This window comes from Pipistrellus hanaki (genome assembly GCF_964339955.1).
Source record: "Pipistrellus hanaki genome assembly, chromosome: 1".
NCBI lineage: Eukaryota > Metazoa > Chordata > Mammalia > Chiroptera > Vespertilionidae > Pipistrellus > Pipistrellus hanaki.
Genome location: NC_140503.1, coordinates 59,273,941 through 59,298,299, shown reverse-complemented (window position 1 = coordinate 59,298,299; position 24,359 = coordinate 59,273,941). Strand labels below are relative to the sequence as shown.

General features: G+C 40.4%; 1 protein-coding gene and 2 pseudogenes across 3 annotated transcripts; 2 read left to right on the top strand and 1 right to left on the bottom strand.

Annotated features, from left to right (window-relative positions):
- Window positions 1-839: 839 nt before the first annotated feature.
- On the top strand, window positions 840-24,073 carry EIF3J (eukaryotic translation initiation factor 3 subunit J). Its single transcript, XM_084903848.1, has 8 exons — window positions 840-993; window positions 1,069-1,172; window positions 13,378-13,432; window positions 13,935-14,026; window positions 17,605-17,719; window positions 20,334-20,495; window positions 22,576-22,649; window positions 23,004-24,073. Exons 1-8 carry the CDS (start codon window positions 945-947, stop codon window positions 23,133-23,135), a joined length of 783 nt encoding a protein of 260 aa, XP_084759974.1. The 5' UTR covers window positions 840-944; the 3' UTR covers window positions 23,136-24,073.
- On the bottom strand, window positions 1,185-4,300 carry LOC311632502 (large ribosomal subunit protein eL21-like; annotated as a pseudogene). Its single transcript has one exon. The product of its transcript is annotated as a large ribosomal subunit protein eL21-like (transcript).
- On the top strand, window positions 4,413-8,627 carry LOC311632529 (protein S100-A10-like; annotated as a pseudogene). Its single transcript has one exon. The product of its transcript is annotated as a protein S100-A10-like (transcript).
- Window positions 24,074-24,359: the final 286 nt, after the last annotated feature.

Genomic DNA, 24,359 nt, shown 5'->3' with positions numbered 1-24,359 from the left:
CCACCCCCTCCCTCCCACGGTTAATGTTACCTTTTCATATTAACCTCACAATGCTGCTTTTTGTCTCAGTCATCACGCTGAGTCAAAATTTATTTACGCGTCTATCTTAGCCACTCGACGGTGCGGACCTCGAGGACAAGGCTGGAGTCGATGCCTCGCGAAGACCGAGTTCCTAGGTTCTCCTGCGAGAGAAGGAGTCCCGTGCCGGCCGGCCTCCAGCGGCTCGCGAGCAGGGGAAATCCTCGAGCTCCGGTCTTCTCTTCCATCCCTTCGTGACCATCGCGGGGCAGACGTGCCAGGAGCGGAGTCCGAGCGCCCCGGCGGGGAGGCGGCGGGGGACCCGCCTCTGCGCTCGCTCCTTACGGGGCGCCGGGCGCGCGGCGTCCAGACCCCGGGCCCCGCGCCCAGCGCGCCGCTGCGCCCTCCGCGGGCTGGGAAGGCCCGTCCACCGTCCCCGGCCCCACAGGCGGACATGGCGGTCCGAGCCCGGTTCCGAGCGTGGGGGGAGAGGGGCGTCTCCTGGTATCCGCCACCTGCCACCGGCGGCGACCAAAGGGAACGACAGGTCCGGACGGGGTGGGATAGTGGCGACGGCCGCCCTGCTAACTTCCCGGCACTCACGCTTCCTCCACGGGACGCAGGCCGGCGTGGCGGTCCCCACGCCGCTTCCTCCCTCTCCCCGCGTCGGTGGGCGCTGAGTGTCCGCCACGCCCTCCCGCGCTCCCGGCGGCCCCGCCGGCCACGTCCCGCGCCGCCTTCCCGCCCTCCCGCCCGCGCGCCCGCCGCCGCCGCCGCCAGAGGGGGAGGGGCCTGGGCGCGGGCGTCCAGTCAGCCACGGTCCCGGCGTGCCCCGCGCGGGCAAACGAGAGCGAATCCGGTGACTCACCGGCGCCGCGCCGCCCCGCGCTGGCGCTCCCCTCACACACGCTCACTCCCGGCTCGACATGGCGGCGGCGGCGGCGGCGGCGGCGGCGGGGGACTCGGACTCCTGGGGTGAGGGGAAGTTCCGGGGGCAGGGCGCGGCCCGTCGCCCAGGCCGGCACTAACGCGGCTCGCTCTCTCCCGTAGACGCGGACACGTTCTCCGTGGAAGACCCGGTGCGGAAGGTGGGGGCCGGCGGCACCGCCGGCGGGGACCGCTGGGAAGGCGAGGACGAGGACGAGGACGTCAAGGTGGGTGCGGGCCGGGGCTGCGGGCGGCGCCGTCGGGGGCGGAGTTGCCCCCTGCCGGGCGGGCGGGCGGACGGGCTCCGGGGCCCAGGGGCGCCGCCCGGGCCTGGCAGCCCTGGGGCGGGCGCGAGCTCAGGCCCCGGCGGGGCGGGCGGCGTGGCCTTTCGGACTTCCCCGGCGGGGCGGCGGCGGCCCTGCCCCCGCCCCGGCCCCAGCCTTTGTGGGTCCGCGCCCGGGTCTGCATCCCACCCGCCCACAGGCGACGGGAGGTGACAGCAGCGGCGGGGCGGCCCACGTGCGAACTTGGCGGCCCGAGCCTCCCGCCCCGATGGGGCTGCCAACGTGGGGACGCAGCCCCGCCGCTTACCTCCCATATGGAAATCCTTGCAGCTCCCCTGCCTTTCCGAGCTCCTGTCTCCCCAGAGCCAGCAATCCATGCATGTCCCCGAAGGCCTAGTTGTAGAGTTTGTGCAATTAGACAAGGAAAACGTTGTGGCTTAATTTTAACTTTTTTCATGTGAGACGAAATAACTTTCAGCCTCTCTGCCCACACCCTGTGGCCAAAGGATGAACGGAGGGACTGAAATCGCCAACAGTTACTGCTCAGACACTGGGTAGGGAGCCACAGTGACCTGAGAGCTGTGAAGTTGACAGAGTGACATTCATCTTAACACGAGGGATGGGAGCCTTGGTGCCTGGGCCAGACAGGGGGCCCGTGCGTCCCTGTAGATGTGATCCAGACTTACCTTCATGGTTCATGTTTGAAAACTCCTGCGGGCTTTCTATGGCTTCAGGAACATTATGACTATGGCAGTTTTTAAAGGCAGCTTCAAAAGTCTCAAGCCCATCATGTTAAGACTCTTTATTAATAAAGTTATCACATTTTTTAAAATATTTGTGCAGATAGTTTTTTTATAAATTGGAAAGTGGTATTTCGTGATTTGGGTTCATTTAGTGAATATTTTACTCCCAACTTTTCTACTCTTTGGCATTTCACTTAATTCTACAAGTCCTTCTGCTTGGGTTGAAAAATTTTGAGCTGTAGATAATTACTGTTAATACTTGGTACTGCTTTCTCCTGAGTCTGATGAGGTGAATGTACAATTTCTTGAACAACCTGAGGTTCAGAAATGATGGGAGCTTTTCACACATTGGGGTTAATAAAGGAATAGTGTTGTGAGGGTACTTAGACATGGGAATGGGCTATGTTAACCCCTTCATTGTAAGATATGTTACTTCCCTACCTTGTAGAAGATGTCCTGTTTGGAGCCCTTAGTTCAGATTTGCCCTTTTAATTTTTCTGTGTATACTGTTAATGAAAATTGGAAATAAATTATCAAATGAGAAGAAAAGATGAGAGGAATCTGGACAAAAGTACCAGAAAATGAGGTTTGAGTGGAGTAATGTGGGCTGATGTCATGAAGTAAACTGCCTGAGATTATTTGATCTATGGTATTAATCCTAATAAATATAATTCTGACCACTTGGAATTAATTTTGGAAATTTACAAGTTTAAAGGACTATAAAAGTCATTTTGCCAATTCACTCTTTCAGTGCAGAATGTCTTTCTCTTATACAAATAGCTTATTTATTTTACATAAACTTTGAAGTTGATCTTGGAGAAGCTGAACTTGTCTGTTTTATTTCCAAGTTTAAATGTTGGTTTATTTCTGTTGAATTTTTTTTAATATATATTTTATTGATTTTTTACAGAAAGGAAGGGAGAGAGATAGAGAGCTAGAAACGTCGATGAGAGAGAAACATCGACCAGCTGCCTCCTGCACACCCCCTACTGGGGATGTGCCCGCAACCAATGTACATGCCCTTGACCAGAATCGAACCTGGGACCTTTCAGTCCGCAGACCGAAGCTTTACCACTGAGCCAAACCAGTTTCGGCTGTTGAATTTCTTTAAGATTCTCATGATAATGATATCCACAGAATAGTTTGATTCCTGGACTCCGAAATCGACAGACCTTGGTTGATATGATGCCTTGACATTTTTTATATTTATGGTCATAAGCAAGTTTTTAATCTTTTAGTTTTCAATCTGTAACTTGTCATTAAGGGAGCTACCTCAGTGTGTTAATTTACATTTTAAATGAGATAGCAGAGAAAGCATTTAACAGAATTGCCTGATACATGATAGGCACTCAGTAAATGTAAATTTCTCTTACTTTTTCTGACTAATGGGATGTATGCTGAGGCTGTTTAGATCTAGTATTGGGGTTTGTTTTGTGCCACATTTTTTATTTCCTAAGTTCAGAAGGAGTAAATTCTCGCCATAATGGCAGTTTATGTGAATTTTATGGTGGTGGTTTTTGTGTGTGTGTTTTTAGGACACAAAGTTTTCTTTAATTTTTCTTTGGGGAAAGGGATGCCATACTTCTACCAATTAAGAGAAACATTTTTATCAGCATAGAAGTCTTCTTTATTGCTTCTGCTGATCATGCCATGAGTTCATAGGGAATGAGTTCCAGCAGCTCAGGCTCCTTTCCATTGGCTCTCACAGAGGAGCCGCCTGATGCTTCAGTTGAACCCAGGTACCTTTCTCTTTGGCTTCCTTCTTTTTCTGATAATTTTCCTTCACACGTTTCAGGAAACTGTCTTGGATCTAAGAGTGCCTAATATGCTCAATACGTACATTGATTTGCTTGGCAAGACTCCTGCCCTTAACTTGCTTGTTCACAATAATGCCAATTGCATGTTGAGTGACACTGTAGATAGACTCTTCCAGTTTTGCTATGGTAACATTTGTGGGGCACTCCTTTTTGAATAAAACCCATTCCCTTGATGTCTACAATATCACCTTTCTTGTAGATTCACATATATGTGGCCAAAGGAACAACTCCATGTTTTCTAAAAGACCTAGAGAACATATAGCTGGTCCTCTCTTCTTTTTGTGTTAGTCACTTTGGCAATTACTGGAAGATGGCTGTTCCAGCCGAAAGGCTGAATTTTATGTTTTGAATGGAATGACAAAGTTTATCAAGCAAGTTTTTGCTTGCTTAAAGGTTGCCAATCAAAAGTTGAATTTTGTCTCCTTGGATGGTAGTGAGTAATACCAAATATCTGAATTTTAATGTTATAGTACCTAATCCTTTCCTAAGGAGATGCAAACAAGGCTTAGTATCCATGAGATTGAGTAATCATAGTCTCTAATACAATATGTGAATTTTTAAAAATGTTTTTGATTTCAGAGAGAGGGGGGAGGAGAGAGAGAGAGAGAGAGAGAGAGAGAGAGAGAGAGAGAGAGAGAGAGAGAGAGAGAGAGATGGAAAAACATTTCTCTGCTGCCTCCTGCATGCCCCCAACTAGTGATTGAGTCTGAAACCTGGACATGTGCCCTGACTGGGAATCGAACCATGACCTCCTGGTTCATAGGCCATCCCTCAACCACTGAGCAACACCAGCAATATGTGAATTTTTTTGTCTTCAGAAGATAATGTGGAAACAGTTAATGTTCAGTTTATATCAGTATCTAGTGTTTAACATTTAAGAACATAGATTTAGACTGGCCTCGCATCCCAGCAGCCGATGACCTGCCGTGCCTCCTGCCAAGACCTCACCAAAATGCTGTCTCAAATGGAACGTGCCATGAAAACTGATGTTCATGTTTCATAAGTTTGCTGGGGATAAAGACTACTTAACAAAGAAGGACCTAAGAGTTCTCATGGAAAAGGATTTCCCTGGATTTTTGGAAAATCAAAAAAAACCCTCTGGCTGTAGACAAAATAATGAAGAACCTGGACCAGTGCCCAGACGGCAGAGTGGTCTTCCAGAGCTTTTCGCTAATTCCTGGGCTCACCATCACATGCAGTGACTATTTCATAGTACACATGAAACAAGGGAAGGAAGTGAGCAGTTACTTCACCCTGATAAGAGTCCTCCCAATGGAATATGTGCCCCACAGCTCCCCTCTATAAGAATTTCATGAGCAGATTGGAACTCTTTAAAAAATGTACAAATAAAACCTCACAACATTGAGCAAGAGGAAGAAAATCCAATAAAGCCAGATAAGCTTTTGATTTTTATGTTGCTTGTATCCTCTTGCACCCAAATAAACAAGTTTCTTAAAAAAAAAAAAAAAAAAGAAGGAAAGAAAGAAAGAAAGAAAGAAAACAATATAAATCTAATGTCATTTGTAATGTCCTGAGAAATGAAAGGAAAACTGAGGTCTTTGTTACAGTAATTTACTCCAGTAGTTTACTATCTTTTAGTAGACATTATAGCATTTTGCTGCGCTTGACTTTTAAAATAGCTGTCTGACAATGGCAGGTGTGGTTTAGGTAAAACATTAGAATTGTTATTTCATGGAGGGAAAGCCTTATGCTTCTTCCACTTGAAAAGGTTAAAACCAGGGAGCATACTTTCCTGTTAACACTGGCTTTGTTTTACTTTTCTTGCTATACTGATGATACAAGGAGGCTGTGGGAGGAATTGTTCATTTGGCACATGTTGCTGGACTTTTTCCCCGTTGCTGGAATGATGTGTAGGTTTTGTTGACAAGAAGGCAGTGAAGAAGCCGGACAGTACAACTTGACTAGTCTCCCAGCATTTTAGTAGAACCGAGTCCAAGCTAGATTTATTCAGAGTGTACAGTTTGTTTTGAGAAAACTGCTTCTGGTTGTGTTCAGTGTCTCAGGCATTTGCTTCTATAACCTTATTATAGAATTTCTCATAAAGATCCTAGAATTGAAAACTGCCTGCATCATCCTACCCATTGAACCATGCTAGGATCCTTTGTGGGTTAATAGCTTAAATCTGTCACAGTAAGGACATTTTTCAAGCTTTGGAAATAGCACTTCTGAAGCAGGCATCTGTGTTTAGAGAAATGGGAGATTGTTGGGAAATACTCAGAAGGTGAGCATTTTGTCAGGAAATGAGTATCTTGAAATATGTGTGTAATTTATGAAAAATTCAAAACATACAAAGTAGAAAGAAAAGTTTAATAAATTCATGGCCAATCTTCTTTCTTCTATATCCCCACTTTAGCTCTCTTCTCCCAACCAGATTTTTTTTCCCCCTTACTCGATATTTTTCCATTGATTTTTTTGGGGAGTGAAAGAAAGAGGGAAAGACAGAAACATCGATGTGAGAGAAATACATTGATTGGTTGCCTTCTGAATGAGCCCTGACCAGGACCTGGAAAGGGGAGGATCCTGCAACTGAGGTATGTATAGCCTTTGAGCAGAATCGAACCCGGGACCCTTTGTTTCAAGCCAAACAGGCTAGAGCCCAACCAGGTTATTTTGAAGAAAATCCCAATTATATAATTTTAATACCCTGACAGGTTTGTTTTTTTTTTTAAGAATATGTTTATTGATTTTAAATTAGAGGAAGAGAGGGAAACAGATAGGCTGCCTCCTGCATCTCTCCTACTGGGGATTGAGCCCACAACCCTGGCATGTGCCCTGATGGGAATCGAACCAGCAACCTTTTGGTACATGGGACAACTCTCAGTCAACTCCACCATACCAGCCAGAGCAATACCCTGACAGGTTTTATAAATGAAAGTATTTAGTTTGGAAGCATGTTTGCTATTGAAAAATACATACTGTTATTGTAATGCTGGAACACTGGAAATAAGCTACGTGGTTAGAGTTCTGTGTCTTGATCTAGATCTTGCTTAGCGAGGAATTTAAAGTAGTATTGATTCATAACAGTTCAGAATATCAGACAGGCACTGAGAAGGAATTCAGCTGAGTGCTAAACCATGCATAATAGGATGTTAAAAACTTAATGAAGTTGAATTAAATGAATGATTTGGTTTCTAGAGACCAGTATAGCTTTAAGATGATGGAAGAATCTTTGAACTTCTTTTAAAAACTGAACTTTGCTGGGAAGTCTAGCCTTACCAGGGGCCATTACAGAGTTCTGAGGCCTCTCAGAGCAGGTTAGAATAACACTAGCCAGGGCCTAGATGGTTTTGCATTTTATCTGAATTGTTGACATAGGCCTGCAGACTGAAGGGTTACAGGTTCGATTCCGGTTATACCTGGGTTGCCAGCTTGATCCCAGCCCCAGCTGGGTGAAATCGATGTCTCTCAGATTGATGTTTCTCCATCTCTCTCCCTTCTGCTTTCTCTGAAAAATCAATGGACAAAATATGCTCTGGTGAAGATTAACAACAACAAAACACCAGCCAATGAAAGGCTCTTTTCCTGCAAAAGATGATATTTTATCTAATTCAAACTACTTAAAGAAAAGGGGGAAGAAGTATATGTTAGTTAGTGGGCTATGGCTATGGAGCAGAAAATTTTTACTGCTTTTGAAGCTACTTCTGTTTGATGATCTATAAATATATCTTGCTTAAGTTGGAAAGCATTTCAGCCCTAAATGTGTTCTCCAATTGCATGTGACATTCTGTAGTTGTATGTTATAAAAATGACAGACCAACCGACTACTGGCCACATTGTTATAAATAAAAAGCAGGGTTTAAAATTTTTGTTTTCAATTCTTAGTTCAATTGGGAAGCAGTTTTAAACTTGAAAAGCAGCCATATCTCTCAGAGAAATGGCTCAAATGATGTTGGGTGTGTGTAGGAGAAGTGTATAGATAAGCAAGTTGTAGTTTACAAACAGCCTCTGTTCTAAGGAAGCTAGCCATTTTAGGAGATAAATTATATGTAATAGTTGCAAGATTTATTGGCTACCTAAAATAACTAGGTAAAGAATTTAATTGGATATTGATAGGTAGTCTCTTCAAGCAAATAACCATTTATGGCTTACTAAATTACTGACTTACTCCCTATTTTAAGTGTTAATTTTTTAGGTGTTTCTCTAGGAATCCTTTTTGCATTTTATCTGAATTTATTGTCAGCATTTAAAGTCCTAGTGTGTACAGAAAATTGGGCAGATTTAGACAATTCTACCTTACATTTACTTTTAGAGCACCTGCATATTTTATAACTAGGGAAACAAAAACTCATTCAGTTTCTGGGGAAAGCTACCTGGCCTTTTGCTTTGGGGATTATATCTATTTGGAAATGTGACCAGTTTCCTTTTTGTTTTTTAAGAAAAGCAAGCAAGAATTTATTGACCACAGAAAAACTCAGGGCAGTGAAACAACGAAGGGCATAGGAGCATTGGAGCCTAGGCTGGGCTGCTTTGGCTCGCCGGGAAGTCAGGGAAAAGGAGGCCCTGGAAACAGGTTAGTTAGCCGGGGATGAGCTGCTGCTGCCCGTTGCTCCCCTGGTTGCAGGTCTCATGGGGCCCCTTACAGGTTAAGGACACTTGCCTGTGAGAGAAGGAGAAGGGAAAGGGAATGCGCAATTCTATCTAGTCTTATTACGTCTGGCTGAGGAGACAGTTTAACTTGATTGTATGGGATAAGATTTTTTCTTTAATGGGAAACCAGGGACAGAAGGTATGAGGCATAGAGTTAGTGTGCCTGACATACTGAGGGAGCAGTGATATGGTAGGGTAGGCATGATTTAATGGGAAAGGGAATCAGCATTGGGGGGGGAAGCTTGTTTCCCTAGTTGCATGTTTCTCTAGTATCGGGTCCTCAAACTTTTTAAAGTAGGGGCCCGATCACGGTCCCTCAGAGAGCTGGAGGGCCGGACTATATGAACTACTAATTCCTACTGTAACACCTCAGCTGCTCTCACTGCCCAAAAAACCTGGCGGGCAGGATCAGACTCCTCTGCGGGCCGCATGTGGCCCGCGGGCCGTAGTTTGAAGACCCCTGCGTCTAGTTCATAGTTACTGGAATGAGGAATTGGTCATTTTTAGCCATACCTCTTCCTTCTTAGCCTTTTAGTACCTTAGATGCTAGGTTATTAAAATTAGTATAAAATCATCACTATGGGTAATGTCTGTAGTTGTAGCTGGACATATTTTCTTTGTAGGAACCATACCTTTCTCTTTGAGGAGATTCCAGGGGAGCTCATTCAGAGCTAACTGAAAGAACAAATTTTGGTGGGGAGGGACCTAGTTCCCAGATAGTTATATTATACTTCATGACTCAGGTTAGAAGTCATGTTTACCATGACACTTTAAAGGAACTTTGGTCCATTCAGAAAATGTTTCTTCATTATTTTTCACTGAGATAGCTATTTCTGGGTCTTAGTGTCTTTGTAAAATGGGGATAACACCATCTTAAAAGACTTCTGTGAGGGTTACTGTGTTACATATAAAGCCCTTTGTACAGTGCCTGGTGTGAAGTAAGCACTTAGTAAATGCCATTATTATTATTACTACTACTACTACTACTACTACTACTACCACTATCATCATCATCATCACTATTAGAGTTGTGAATATGCATTTCCTGGAAATAAGCAAATAGTCGTCCTATTTGAAGCACTGCCTAAGCAGCATGCCACTCACAGACCCAGCTCTCCTGTATCCTGTGAAGATTAAAACAACAAAATGTCTGGTAGTTAACTTTTATTTTTAGTTCTCTGATTCCTTTCGTCTTGTGGTGTATTGCTATAAGGACTTAAATAAATCCAGAAAGGTAATGCAAACATTTGCTTTCTAATTTCTAACTATTATCTCAGATGTCCCAACAATGACTAGCTGGTTTTCTTTTTTAACCAATAACACAGGTTTAATAATTTACTTTTCAGTTACAGCTTGCTTTTAATATTACTTTGTATTGGTTTCAGGTGTACAACATAGTGATTAGACATATTTTGCAAAGTGTTCTCCCCAGTATTTCCAGTACCCCCTGGTACCATACATAGTTATCAAAATATTTTTTTAATATATTTTATTGATTTTTTTACAGAGAGGAAGGGAGAGAGATAGTTAGAAACATCGATGAGAGAGAAACATCGATCAGCTGCCTCCTGCACACCCCCCACTGGGGATGTTCCCACAACCAAGGTACATGCCCTTGACCGGAATCGAACCTGGGACTCTTCAGTCCTCAGGCTGATGCTCTATCCACTGAGCCAAACTGGTTTTGGCTCAAAATATTCTTGACTGTATTTGCCTATGCTGTACTTACATCCCTGTGACTATTTTCTAATTACCAATTTGTACTTTTTCCCCTCCCCCCATATGTTTTTTATTAATTTCAGAAGGGGTGAGAGATAGAAATATCAGTGATGATAAAGAATCATTCATCAGCTGCCTCCCACACTGGGGATCAAGCTAGCAACCTGTTCATGTGCCCTGACCTGGTTCATAGGTTGATACCCAACCACTTAGCCATTCCAGCTGGGCCCAATTTGTACTTCTTAATCCCTTCACCTCTTTCACCCAATCAACTCAACCCCCAGTCTGCTCTTGGTTTGCTTTCATTCTGTGAACTCTGAGCTATGGGTTAAATTGCCAAAGTTAGATGATTATAAAAATATTTTTACTTCTATATAAGTTCTTTCTACTGTGCTTGCAGACCTCGTGGCAGCCTTAATTTTGACTTTTTGTTTCTTTGGTGGGTGTACAGATTTTTATTAAGAATCAAGGTCTGTGAAAAGAAAGAAAGAAGTCTTGCTTGGTTGCCATAGCTGAGTGGTTGACAGTCAACCTATAAACCAGGAGATTCAATTTCCGGTCAGGACAGATGCCCGGGTTGTTGGCTCAGTCCCCAGTGGAGTGTGCAGGAGGCAGCCAGTCAATGATTCTTATCATTGATGTTTCTATCTCTCTTCACCACTGAAATCAATAAAAATATATTTAATAAAATAAAAAAGGCTTGCCCTGGCTAGTGTGGCTCAGTTCGAGAACTGAAGGGTTGCCAGGTCAGTTCCTGGTCAGAGCACTTGCCTGGATTGTGGGCTAGATCTCCGGGGGGGGGGGAGATTTGGGAGGTGGCTTATCGGTGTTTTGCTCTCACATCAGTGTTCCTCTCTCCATCTCCCTTCCTCTCTGTCTAAAAACCAATAAAAAAAAAAATCTAAAAAAAAAAGAAAGAATCAAAGCTTGGTTAGTTTATATACCTAGACTGATTCAGATTTTATGATCTATTTTGTTATAAAACCAGAAGCTTGGTGTCATATTTAAAGCACATTAGTCAGCCTTTGCATCTTCTAGTAGCATCAGGACTGCCTGCTCTGCATCTGCCATCCTGTGGCTCAGATTCAAATTGTGTGTCATAGTGTGCCTGGTTGTTGCTTAGACAATATCTAGGCTACCTATACATTAAAACCCTATTTAAACACAGAGCTGTGTCTGTTCTTATTAAACTTAAATCTTCTGAATTCTGTGGAACCTTTAGAAAATTGTTTGATAATTGGTTTATTTTTAGCTCAATTACTGTGTTATAAGTAAAAAAGACAGAGTATATATCTACCTTAAAGTGTCCCACCCAAGTTAGGGAATGTGTTTCATGAAGCTGTTTATCAGTTCTTGACTTATCTTAAATACTGAGTATGCAAGAGTTTATTCTTACATTAATTATTGTATTATTTTCCATACAAACACTATGAACCTAGTTTTGCCCAACCTTGTACTGTATTTATAATTCAGTAACCAGGGTTTTGCTGTATGGAATGCTGTTTGAAATAATTGAGCCAATGGTTAGAATGTTGGATGTTTTTACATATGGGAAAGTAAGAAGGGTAAAGTACTTTTTAATTTTAAAACAACTATGAATTTGAGAGGGTTTTAGTTTTGGTTTGGTTGTCATGTGTGGTAGTTTTTACTTTTATTTATTGATTTGAGAGAGAGAGAGAGGGGAGGGGGGAGGAGAGGAGAGAAGAGAAATACTGATTTGTTCCACTTATTTATGCATTCATTGGTTGATTCTTGTATGTGCTCTGATCTGAGATTAAACTCGAAACCTTGACATATTGGGATGATGCTCTAACCAACTGAGCTACTTGACCAGGGCTTGTGTTTTACTTGTTAATGGAGAAGCTTTTTTATGGAATTAGACAAGTTGGTATAAAAGTTAATATAGAAAAACACACATGCAAGAATAACAGGAAAACACTAAAAAATCTACAAGAGGAAACTAGCCCTAGCTTACATAAGAACATACTATAAAGTCTATGTAATTAATTAAAGCAGTCTGGTACTGATGTATGAAGAAACAATAGATTAATAGTATAGAAAGCAGATATAGACCAGATGCCTGTGGAAATATAGTGTATGGTAAATGACAGGGTAAAGATGGATTTTTTTAATAAATGATGCTATTACAACTAGGTAACCATTTGGAAAAAGATAAAATAGGTCCATATTTCACACCATACAAAAGAAACTCCAAATGGATCAGATATCTAAATGAAAAAATAAAATCATACATGTTCTAGAAGAAAATTCCTTGCTGTAAGAAAATCAAGAGGCAATAAAAGATTGATAAATTTTATTGCATAATTGTGATGAGGTTCATAGCAATTCATGTGGAAACACTAGAGACATTTCCCTTAGAGAAGATCGAGGCAATGATGCCCATTATCTCCTGCTATTCACATTGTGCTCTAGTGGTGTAGCCAGTTGCAATTAGATAAAATAAATCAGTTGTGAGGCATAGAATTGGTAAAGAAGAATTAAAGGTTTCTCTTGTTGCAGATGATATGATAGTATACTTTGAGAACCCTAGAGAATCTGATAAAACTAATTTAAGTGGTAAATGAAATCAGTTTGGTAAGCTATATGTCACCTCAATAAATTCCATTAAAAAGCTAAACACACACACACACACGAAAACACACACACAAAAAAACCCCTACCCTAGGCAGGTAGCTCAGTTTAGAGCATTTGTCCCCACACGCCAAGGTTGCATATTCAACCTCCAGTCAAAGCATATACAAAATAAACAGCCAGTAAATGTATAAACAAGTAGAACAACAAAATCGGTGTTCTTCTCTCACTCCCTTTCTCACTAAAATAAAAACCAAAACCAAAAACTAATAGCTTTTCTATACACAAATAACCAGGACATAAAAGGGAAAAAACACACAACCCTATTTATAGTAGCAACATGGAAGATGAAATGCTTGGGAATAAACATAAAGAGAAATGTGCAAAAAGAAATTAAAATAAAAGGAGAAATGTGCAAAACCTCTAAAAGATAAACTTTAAATCAATCCTTGAAAGATACAGAGGTAAACTTGAACAAATGGAAAGATAGTCCTTTTGCTTAGCAAGAACAACATAAGATGATAGTTCTCCAATATTAATTTATAAATTTAATGCAGTACCAAAAAAATACCAATAAGCATGTTTCCATGGAGTTAGACAAGTTGATAAATAAAGTTCACATGGAAAAGTAAAAATGCAAGAGTTAATAATGGAGGTTCTTTTCTTTAGGATAATTGGGATGACGAGGATGAGGAAAAAAAAGAGGAAGCAGAAGTAAAACCAGGTGAGCTACTGGGGTTTCTACATTTTTGGTTTTATGTCTTGGTGAGTATCTGGTCCTAAGACAAATTAATAAAAAAACAACTTACAAAACTGAAAATTCTGGTATTTAGAAACCAAACATCCTTCCATTCCCTCTTTATTCTCTTCTCCCTGCATCTCTTCTCTCATCTCAAAACATTATTAGATTAGATACATGCTTTTTGTTTGTTCGTTTTTTGTTAGGAGAGAGTAAAGGGTGTGGTATCATAGTTGAATGGTCTAAGTCCTGCCTAAAGGACCATGGGGAAATATGAAGGCAGGTGTTTGGATTTTAGGGGTCAGATTCGAGAGGAAAAGAAGAGTTCCAGGACTTTCCCATTTTTATTTGCAAAGAAGTCACCACATGAAATTGGAGCTGAGAGAGGGTTGGCCTCTTGAAGTATACAACTATCATGTCTGTCTCATCCATAAACTGGAAAATATTTTTAAAAAATAATTTGATTTAAACATTTCTTTACTTTTAGAAGTAAAAATTTCAGAAAAGAAAAAAATAACAGAGAAGATAAAAGAGAAAGAACGGCAACAGAAGAAAAGGCAAGAAGAAATTAAAAAGAGGGCAAGTACTATTGATTTTCTAAAATATAGAACTCTCACATCAGTAGTAGTACAGTGTCTTAACAGGAAACAAATATTACCTTGCAATTTGAGGGGCTTTGTAAAGGCATTAAATGGACACCATCAGTAAGTTAATCCCAAAACTGAATTTGTGGTTTTTACAAATACCAAACCCAGAAACTTATGTATTAGAATGCCTTTCAAGTTTTCACAAACATTGGGGAACAGGTATGATTGTGTAATGACCATAGTCATATAAAAAGTGTCCGTTTAGAGAAACGGACAGGTACTATGTGTTTTTGTTGAATATTTGGAGCAAGATCAGGAATCTTGTATTAATTTGTGGGTGTTTTTTTTAAAAATAGAAAACACATTTAAATGATTCAAAAATCAAAATAAGAAGCACTCCCAATCCTTCACTCATTTATCCTGTTTCTCTCCCTGTATCTTATAAATAAATATTGGTTTCTTATGTTTCCAAGGTGTCTTTATATATTTGGATACAACTGTATAATCTTATTTCTTTTTTATAGTTTCCACCTTGCTTTATTTGGTATAGCCTGGAGATCTTTTCATATCAGATCGTAGTTTTTTCCCCCTTGACTTTTTATTAAAAATTTCAAGTGCGAAAGTAAATAGCATAATGAATAATCATACAGATCACAGTTGTTAATATTTTGCCATATTTGCTTCTTCTATTTTTTGCTAAAATAAATAGCAAACATTATTCATTTTATAATTGTCCCAAAGTGGAATACTTCAGAGCAGCAGTCACCACTGTGGCCCATGAAATCTGAAAGGTTGGTGACCGTTGCTTTAGAGGTAATGCTGTGTTCTTCATATTGCTTCACATCACATCAATAGTCATGTAATGTCTGTCCTATTATTAGTGATGCTAAAATTGATCACTGAGTTAAAGTTGAGACAGCCTGATCCTTCTCATAAAATAACATACACTGAATGGCCGGATTATCATCATAAAATAACATACACTGTGTGTGTGTGTGTGTGTGTGTGTGTGTGTGTGTGTGTGTATCTCCCGGTGTATGAATTTGTGCATGGGTGGGGTCTGGCCAGGGAGAGAGTGGAGACATGGGCGGTTGGTTGGCCTGCCTACTGGTCAAACTCCTGGTCGAGGGGACAATTTGCATATTAGCCTTTTATTATATAGGATATACACTGAGTGGCCAGATTATTATGCGTTCAGAGATCATAATCTAACCAGTGTATTTCTTCTGGCAAATAATCCCATTTCACATTAGCTTCTCACCCAGTAGTTTTGTATCTCTGATGATCATTGTCCAATTATTTCATTAGATAGTGCAGAATAGTGATTTTCCTCATTCTGTGACTTCTGTTCCCTTTTTTTTATTGGCTGGCTTTTTTTTTTCTTTCTTCTTTTGCTACTTGGTTCCTTTGGATATGGTTTTACTAGAAAGGCACAGTAATTATTTTTTTTTTTAATTATCAATTTTCAGAGTAAAAAGGGATATAACAACTTCATGTGGTGAAAATGAGGGATTTTGTGGATTTTATTTTTTTTTTTTGAGTAAATTTATGGACTTGGAGATTTTTATAAGTTCTTTTTTTTTTTTTTTTTTTAATATATTTTATTGATTTTGTACAGAGAGGAAGAGAAAGGGATAGAGAGTTAGAAACATCGATGAGAGAGAGTCATCGATCAGCTGCCTCTTGCACACCCCCTACTGGAGATATGCCCGCAACCAAGGTACATGCCCTTGACCGGAATCGAACTCGGGTCCCTTCAGTCCCCAAGCCAACGCTCTATCCATTGAGCCAAACCGGTCCCGGCTTATAAGTTCTTTTTGCTTTACTAAGATAGAGTAGTTGTTTTGATGCTCAAACTATCCCAGCTTTGGCCAGCAGTTCCTTTAAGTAGTTTTTATCTTTATCCTTTTCACGGGGACCCTATTAGTCTTTGAAAGCTTCCATGTTTTCTGATATAATAAGAAGTGCCAGCCTTACCTGATAAACATTCTTCTTTAATCCTGGAATTATTCCTCTGAGGTTTTTTTGTTTTGTTTTGTTTTGTTGTTTTGTTTTTTAGTAGAAAATAATATTTAGAGGCCAAATCTAGATGCTTGTAGTACTTAGTGTTATTGTGATAGCCTACACCCCTTTTCATGGATTAATAAGCTAGGAAAGTAAGGGGTGTGTGTGTGTAATCGTTAGTTCATTTGATATTTTTTCTTATTCCGACATTTTTTCCCCCAATACCAATATTACTAACAAGATGGAGCTACTGAATGAATTTTAGGACTTCCTTGCAATTCATTTTGAGCTTTGAATATGTCCTGCTAAGGATGTATAATTATGTCTTGGGTTCCAAAGTCATTTGAATTCTCTTTCCAGTGGCATTATGTCTAGTTTGATACACTTTTTTTGTTTCATGTTTAAGATTTTTATTATTTATATATATATATATATTTTAATTCTCACCCAGAATCAAACCCATACCTTTTGATATATGGGACGACTCTCCAACCGAGCTGGCTACTGCTTAACTTTATTTTTTATTTTTTTAAATATAGTTTTATTGATTTCAGAGACAGAGGGAGAGAAGCAGATAAATAGAAACATCAGTGATGAGGATCATTGATGGGCTGACTTCTGCATGCCCGCACAGGGATTGAGCCCTCTCTGGCCTGTGCCCTGACCAGGAATGGAACTGTGACCTCCTGGTTCGTAGGTTGACCCTCAACCACTGTGCCACACTGGCCAGGCTTAACTTTATTTTTTAACCATGAAATGTGTTCAGAAGTCAGAAATTCTATTGATTGGATCTTTCTTGGTCATTGAAGTTAGAATTATACTTATTTTTAAAAAATATTTTATTGATTTTTTACAAAGATGAAGGGAAAGGGATAGAGAGCTAGAAACATTGATGAGAGAGAAACATCGATCAGCTGCCTCCTGCACATCTCTCCCTGGGGGTGTGCCTGTAACCAATGTACATGCCCTTGACCGGAATTGAACCCGGGACCCTTCAGTCAGCAGGCTGTCACACTCTGTCCACTGAGCCAAACCCGTTTCGGCAGAATTATACTTATTTTGTATTTTGTTCTATCTTGATATTAGTCTCTAACATAAGCTTTTTTTTCTAAATTTTTTTATTATTGTTTAAATTATTACATGTCTCCTTTTTCCCTGATTGAACTCCCCTCTCCCTCCCTGCCCCCCGCCCCCCACAACAAGCCCCTACCACCTCAGTGTCTGTATCCATTAGTTATGGTAACATGAATGTGTATAAGGTTGTAGAAATAAACTCAGTCTTCCTGGATTCGAATCTCAGCTCTTTCCCATTACAAGCTGTGTTAACCTGTTACCATGCACAAATTGCTTAACCTTTCTGTGCCTCAGGTTTTTTTCCTTTAATATTAGGATAAGAATATCTAAAATGTTTAGAAGAATGCCAAAATACGGTATATAAATACTTTTAAGTGTTTGCTATTATTTATGATTACATGTGCTTATAAAAAAATTCATAGAAAATAGGTGTGCTGGGGCCAACTATCATGATTCCCACCCTTTTAAAACTTCATTTCTGTATCATTTTAGTTAGAAGAACCTGAAGAAACAAAAGTACTAACACCAGAAGAACAATTAGCAGATAAACTACGGCTAAAGAAATTACAGGAAGAAGCAGACCTTGAATTAGCAAAAGAAACTTTTGGTAAGTTGGAGATACTGAGGTTCCAAGTAATTACTGTGAAAATCTTAGTAGATATGAAAGTTTAGAAGAAAACTTTTTTGAAGAAACATATTACTGGCTAATGTAGATATTAGCAGTTTTTATTCTCTCTATTTGAGGTTTCAAATTAATTATGGTAGAGTGAGATGCATATTTAGATTTTTGAATAATTATGTTTTGAGTATCAAAATATATTTTTCTATGCCGAAACCAGTTTGGCTCAGTGGATAGAGCATCAGTCTGCGGACTGAAAGGTCCCAGGTTCGATTCCGATCAAGGGCATGTACATTGGTTGCGGGCACATCCCTGGTAGGGGGTGCGTAGGAGGCAGCTGGTTGGTGTTTCTCTCATCGGTGTTTCTAGCTCTCTATCCCTCTCTCTTCCTCTCTGTAAAAAAATCAATAAAATATATTTTTTAAAATATATTTTTTTTTCTAAAATGTTTTTGATTTTTTAGAGAGAGAGAGGAAGGGAAAAAAAGAGATAAAAAACATCAGTGAAAGAGAAACATTGATCTGCTGCTTCCTTCATGTCCCCCACTAGGGATCAAGCCCACAGCCCAGGCATGTGCCCTGACCGGGAATCGAACTGGCAACCCCTTGGTTCATGGGTTGATGTTTAACCACTGAGCAAGACCAGCCAGGTCAAATATAATATTATGATAAAAAGTCATTGGACCCAAATAAAATCTACCACTTTTTAAAATTTATTCATTGCCAAAACCGGTTTGGTTCAGTGGATAGAGCGTCGGCCTGCGGACTGAAAAGTCCCAGGTTCGATTCCGGTCGAGGACATGTACCTTGGTTGCGGGCACATCCCCTGTGGGGGGATGTGCAGAAGGCAGCTGATCGATGATTCTCTCTCATCGATGTTTTTAACTCTCTATTCCTCTCTTCCTCTCTGTAAAAGATCAATAAAATATACTTAAAGAAAATAAAATGTATTCATCAACTGTATGAAATTTGGATGGTATGTGAGATCTGTAGCTTTGAGATTTAAATACCAAACTACCTGTAGGACTGTCCTGTTATCTTAAGTCTGGATAAGACTTAGTATTGCATGCTATTGCTGGGAGGGAGAGGAGGTGGTGAGAGGATGGATTCCACTTTGGCTGTGCCTTATTAGGTTCAGAGTAATTTCCTTCTGCCACCTTCTTGGCCCTCACCATGCCCTATGCCCTATCTCTAGACGGCTTCCATCCTGTGTGCCATACCTGCAGCTGTGGTTAGTGCATGAGATAAGACATGTTCAAGGTCCTGTAAATAGATAAGTTCAGAGTGTCCCAGGGGGGGCGTCACGTGGCACAGAGGGTAAAAGAAAGGAACATGGCCAGAGAAAGTAAAAGCTCTCATTTTAACCAAGTTTATTGTTGTCAGCTATTGAGTACTTTGCAGAGTAGATCATATTGAAACAGTTCAATAATTGGAAATTGAAACCTAGAGCCAAAAAAGATATAGTTTTTCCCATTCCTTTCCTTTAAGATAATCGAGCAGGCTGACTAGTAAGCAGTTCCTTTTTATGGCAAGTGTGACCCTGTCTTTCACTGGGCCACTAGTAATCTCAAGAGTTGCTGTTGATGCTCCTGTCCGGTGGAATGTGCTTGCAATGTCTTAATTGCACTAATCTCATCACAGAGGGCACGCAGCCATTCTCTTGTGTCTTCAAGGATGGTAAACGCTGCCCAGGTGTTTATTAAAGAGAAGGGTTTATGTGGTGCCCATAAATCCTAATATAGGACACCATTTATAGATTAAAAGACAAAAACATGTATACATACAGTCATCATTGGGTTAACAGGATTTCCGTGTTGTGTTTCTCATATTAAAATACTGAATCAGTGGCGTTGTTAACAACTAATTTACTTTAGACTACTGAGGACACAAAAGTGTACCGACATTAATTTTTCTATTGGGATTTAACATGTGGTTTGCTCCTTCTTAATTTCTAGAGTTAGTTAGATGGATTCTTTCACAGAAACCATCGTTTTCTTTGCTTTTTTCCTTCTCTCCCCACTTTACCCTGGGCTGTTCATAGACAGATGCTTTAAGAGCATCCTTTTGTGCTAGGGACTCTGGCATGGCAGTCTGCCAAAGCCTGTGGGCCCCTTTTTAATCTGATATTTTTAAATGCATAAAACAAAACACATAGGATTTTACTTACAAAAAAATCTTTTATATTGAAATAGCTATCAAAATATTAAAATAATTTAATACAATAATTACATGCTTCTTTATTAATGAATTGAGTAAGACCTAGGGCCGATCTAATAAGTAATGTGATTTTTAAAGTAATAACAACTGTGAATAATGTTTCAAGATATCTGAGGCAACTATAATGTAAAAGGAAAATATCTGATCTCTGTTGGTAGCAGTTAGGTTTTGCTTCTGTGATTTGTTGTCTTTAATCAAAATGGAAACTATAGATTAAGTAAAAATAAGGGCTATAATTTTTTTTCTCATCCAAATTCACAGAATTCTGTTCAAGGCCCACAGTTAAGAATTCTGCTTTAGAATGAAGTAGGGTTATTCAGATATCTAACTGGTTTATAAACTTTAAAAAAATCTTTGATATTTGCAGTATTCCTTTTCTATTACAGGTGTAACTAATACAGTTTTTGGAATAGATGCTATGAACCCATCTTCAAGAGATGATTTCACAGAATTTGGAAAGCTACTAAAAGATAAAATTACACAATATGAAAAGTCATTATATTATGCCAGTTTTTTAGAAGCCTTAGTTCGAGATGTGTGTATTTCATGTAAGTAATTCTAATCTCTGGCCTCTGTGGGTGGATTTTAGTAAAGGAAAATTCAAGATGGAGGTTGCCTTTTTTTGGGGGGGTGGGAGTAGGAATGCTAAAATGTACAGACTTAGTATTTAATTTTCAGTAGTTACTGTGAGAATGGTGTTCTGCAAACATGCAATTAGTTTGAATGGTTTTGTTCCTTTTGGAGGCTGCCTTCTTAATGTTTTTACAATGGTTTCCCAAGGAGACATCTGAGATTTGTTGCGTCAGCAGCTAATACAACACTAGCTTATTGTTTTATCTAATTATATCTTGAAAGGGGTTAGGAAGTGTCTTTTGGGGAAAATACTCTCTGGGCATATAAGATTTTAGAGCCCTAGATGACAGCAACTCTATGTTCATTTTATAAATGAAAAAGCCAGGTGCAAGTTGCTCAACAGAGCTGGTATCTGTTCTCTGGGCCCATGGGTGTGGTGCTGTTCCGAGAGAGGATCAGTCACACATTTCAGGGGCTGGGTGTGGGAGTGACAACCAGGGGTGTGCACCAAAACGTAAGGGACTGGTTTTGCTAGTATACTGTTTTTTAAGATTGGGGAAAAGGAATTTTACATAATGGATTTTAAATTGGGTTTTGAGAAATTATTACTAAATTGGGGGTTATTTGATGAGTTATATCCCCAGAGTTGGTCTTTTCTGCATATACTATTTTTCCTGTTTTTGAAGGAGCCTGCTAACCGAAACCATACACTTTTTTGGTAGCTAAAAATTATTTTCAGCGTAATCCTATAAAATAAAAAGGTAATATGCAAATTAACCCTCACACCCTCACAAGATGGCTGGGGGGCAGCAGTTAAGAGTGACCAGGCCAGTAGGGAGGAGGCAGTTGGGCACCCTGGCCAGCAGTAAGGGACGATCAGGCCAGTGGGGTTGGGGGGGAGGGGAGGAGTTAGGGGCAACAAGACAGGCAGGCAAGTGAGCGATTAGGAGCCAGTCAAGGATTGTGAGAAGGATGTCCAACTGCCGGTTTTAAGCCCTATCCCAAACCGCAGTCAGACATCCCCTGAGGGGTCCTGGATTGGAGAGGGTGCAGAATTTTGTGTACGGGCCTCTAGTATTTTTATAAAGATAGAATATATTGTTGTTCACTAAAAGAGGCTTGTCTCCTAATGGTACACAGATTTCTGAGATAGCTACTACTTTCATTCTATTATAGTTCCTGTGCAAGAAAATGGAGATTCCAGGGGGTAGGGAGTTGTCACCTGTAGATTTAAGAATTGTTATTCCATGTTCATTCAGCTGCTCCTCACTAAGCATCAAAGATATTATGGAAGGGCGTGGTTATCTGTATGTTTTGTGGGGAAGAGAGAATAGAAGGGAACACTGTGCTGTAAAGACACTTAGTTTCTCTTTGGTTAGCATTGGTGTTTTAGTGATAACAGGTCATTTATAAATTTTTTGTTGCTGAGTTTGCCATTTTATCTCATATAATAAAAGCTTAATAAGCTAAGTGTCCGGTTGACAATCAAAGCATAATATGCTAGTGATATGCTAAGGCCCCTCAACTGCCTGCTGTGATGTGCACTGACCATCAGGGGACAATCGACCCATTGACCAGTCACTGTGACATGCACTGACCACCAGGGGGCAGACATTCCCAGCTGATAGATTAGCTTGCTGCTTGGGTCCAGCCTTTTGGGACTGAGGGAGACGGGCTGGACATGCCCTCCTGTATCTCTCTTCCCTCAGCCCCAGTCGTACACCAGTGGAGTCCCTCGGCCTGGCCTGCGCCCTCTTGCAATCCGGGAACCATGGGGGATGTCAGAGAGCCAGTTTTGGCTCAATCCCACAGGCCAGGCCAAGGGACCCATTTGTGCACAGATTTGTGCACTGGGCCTCTAGTTTTTAATAGATTTGATTTGTATGCCTGACCATATGTCAAACAGGAGAATTACAACCTTTTCAGAGTTACTGAAGTTGTTGATAGAGAAATTGGATTTCTCATGGCACACAGGGAAGAATGTATATTTTGCCTTTACTTATTCCCCAAAATGATTAAAATTGAGTGGCATACTTTTTTTTTTTATTTATATAGTGGAAATTGATGACTTGAAAAAGATCACCAATTCACTGACTGTGCTTTGTAGTGAAAAACAGAAGCAAGAAAAGGTAAGAGTAAGCTGTGTGGGCAATGTGTACTTCATTAGGATGGTGATGCAGGCATAACATTCTTAACCAGTATGGGAAGCCTACAGGTCCAGTTTACCGAAACCATTTGAATTGGAATAGAACAGTACGAATGTTAGTGTCTTTTACTCTCTTTTTTCTTCTTCAAACAAACATGTTCACAGTCTTGGTTTCTGTATTAATAGTAGAAGTTGCCCCGGGTTGTCTGGGAATCTCCCTTAGAGAACTGAAGTTTTTCTGTGAGCAGAGGCTTTGGTGTCCCTTTGCGGTTTGCTGTACCAGATAAGATGCACTTGGAAGATCAAGTCTCATGAATTGACTCTCTTTTATCTTTAGCAAAGCAAAGCCAAAAAGAAGAAGAAAGGTGTGGTTCCTGGAGGGGGATTAAAGGCCACCATGAAAGACGATCTGGCAGATTATGGTGGTTATGATGGAGGATATGTACAAGACTTTGAAGATTTCATGTGACATTTTATCTTCTCTGGTGTCTTCTTTCTGTTGCCCACGATCCCTTCAACATGTAGCACAACTTCCTTTCCTTTCAGTTCTGCCAAATGCTACAATCAGAAGTGCAGTATCTTTTGTGCTGGTTATTTAACCCCTTGACACTTAGGTGCTAATGTGCAAATGAGGGAACTTGGATCTTGCTGCCAAGGGGTTAAAATTGGAAACCTCAGTTGCTACTAAATCATAGTTTTAAAACACAAACTTAATAATAATGTTGTCATTGTTGCTATCTGATTCTATAGCAGCAGTCAGTAAATTGGAAACAAAAGTTGCAACATGACAAGAAATTGTGTAGTATTGACCAGCACCATTCAGTAATACAGCCTTAACCATACCTCCTTGAACTACTTCATAACTTGTCAAGAAAAGCAGTTCGCAGCAAGGGCATGTGGTGTGCACCTAGTATTAAATTGCTTTGTCTTAAAATTGAGCGTGAGGATATTAAACATACATTGTGAAGAAGACTGCTTATGTCAGAGTGAAGATACGGCGGCTGAAAAGAACTAGTTTGATACTTAAAAGTTAAATGACCAAAACCCTCCACTTTGAAGCTGAAGAAGGTAAACTCCATTATTGTATTACAAGTTGTGGAATCTCTTGAGTGCATTCTGTCTAGTGTATCAGACTACTCTACTGATGAAGTGCTTCAGATGGGGGAGGGAAACCCTACCTGCTTCATTTGCCTGATTGAAGTGTCTGAGGAACAAATCTCCTTTGTTCTTCCGGGCTGCAGTGGAATAACTTTGAACAGGGTTTTGGCATTTCCTTTCCTTTATAAAACATGCTCAGCAAGTTGCACCAGTTAACTAGTTTGGTAAATTGTTATGTTAACAATTATGACATCTGCAATGTTTTATAAAGCAACTAATTTAATAAAATCACTATTGTGAGGACTTAAATTTGGTGTTATCTCCCAAGAGATATTTTTGGAGAGTATAGAGCACAGCTCTTGGGACTAGAGTTCTCTATATACTTAACAAAGCTTAATAAATCCTTGATGAGTAGTTAATAGCTTTAAAACAAAAATGATTTGCCAGGCCCTTAATAGGGTCACCCTAGAGCAACAAAGGTATAGGGCTGCTCTCCTCATTTTATTTGGGGGAAATTATTTGGTTGTTTAGTTACTAAGGCCTAATTAAGATATCTAGAACTATTTATTTGGAGTAATTGAGCTTATAACTCAGG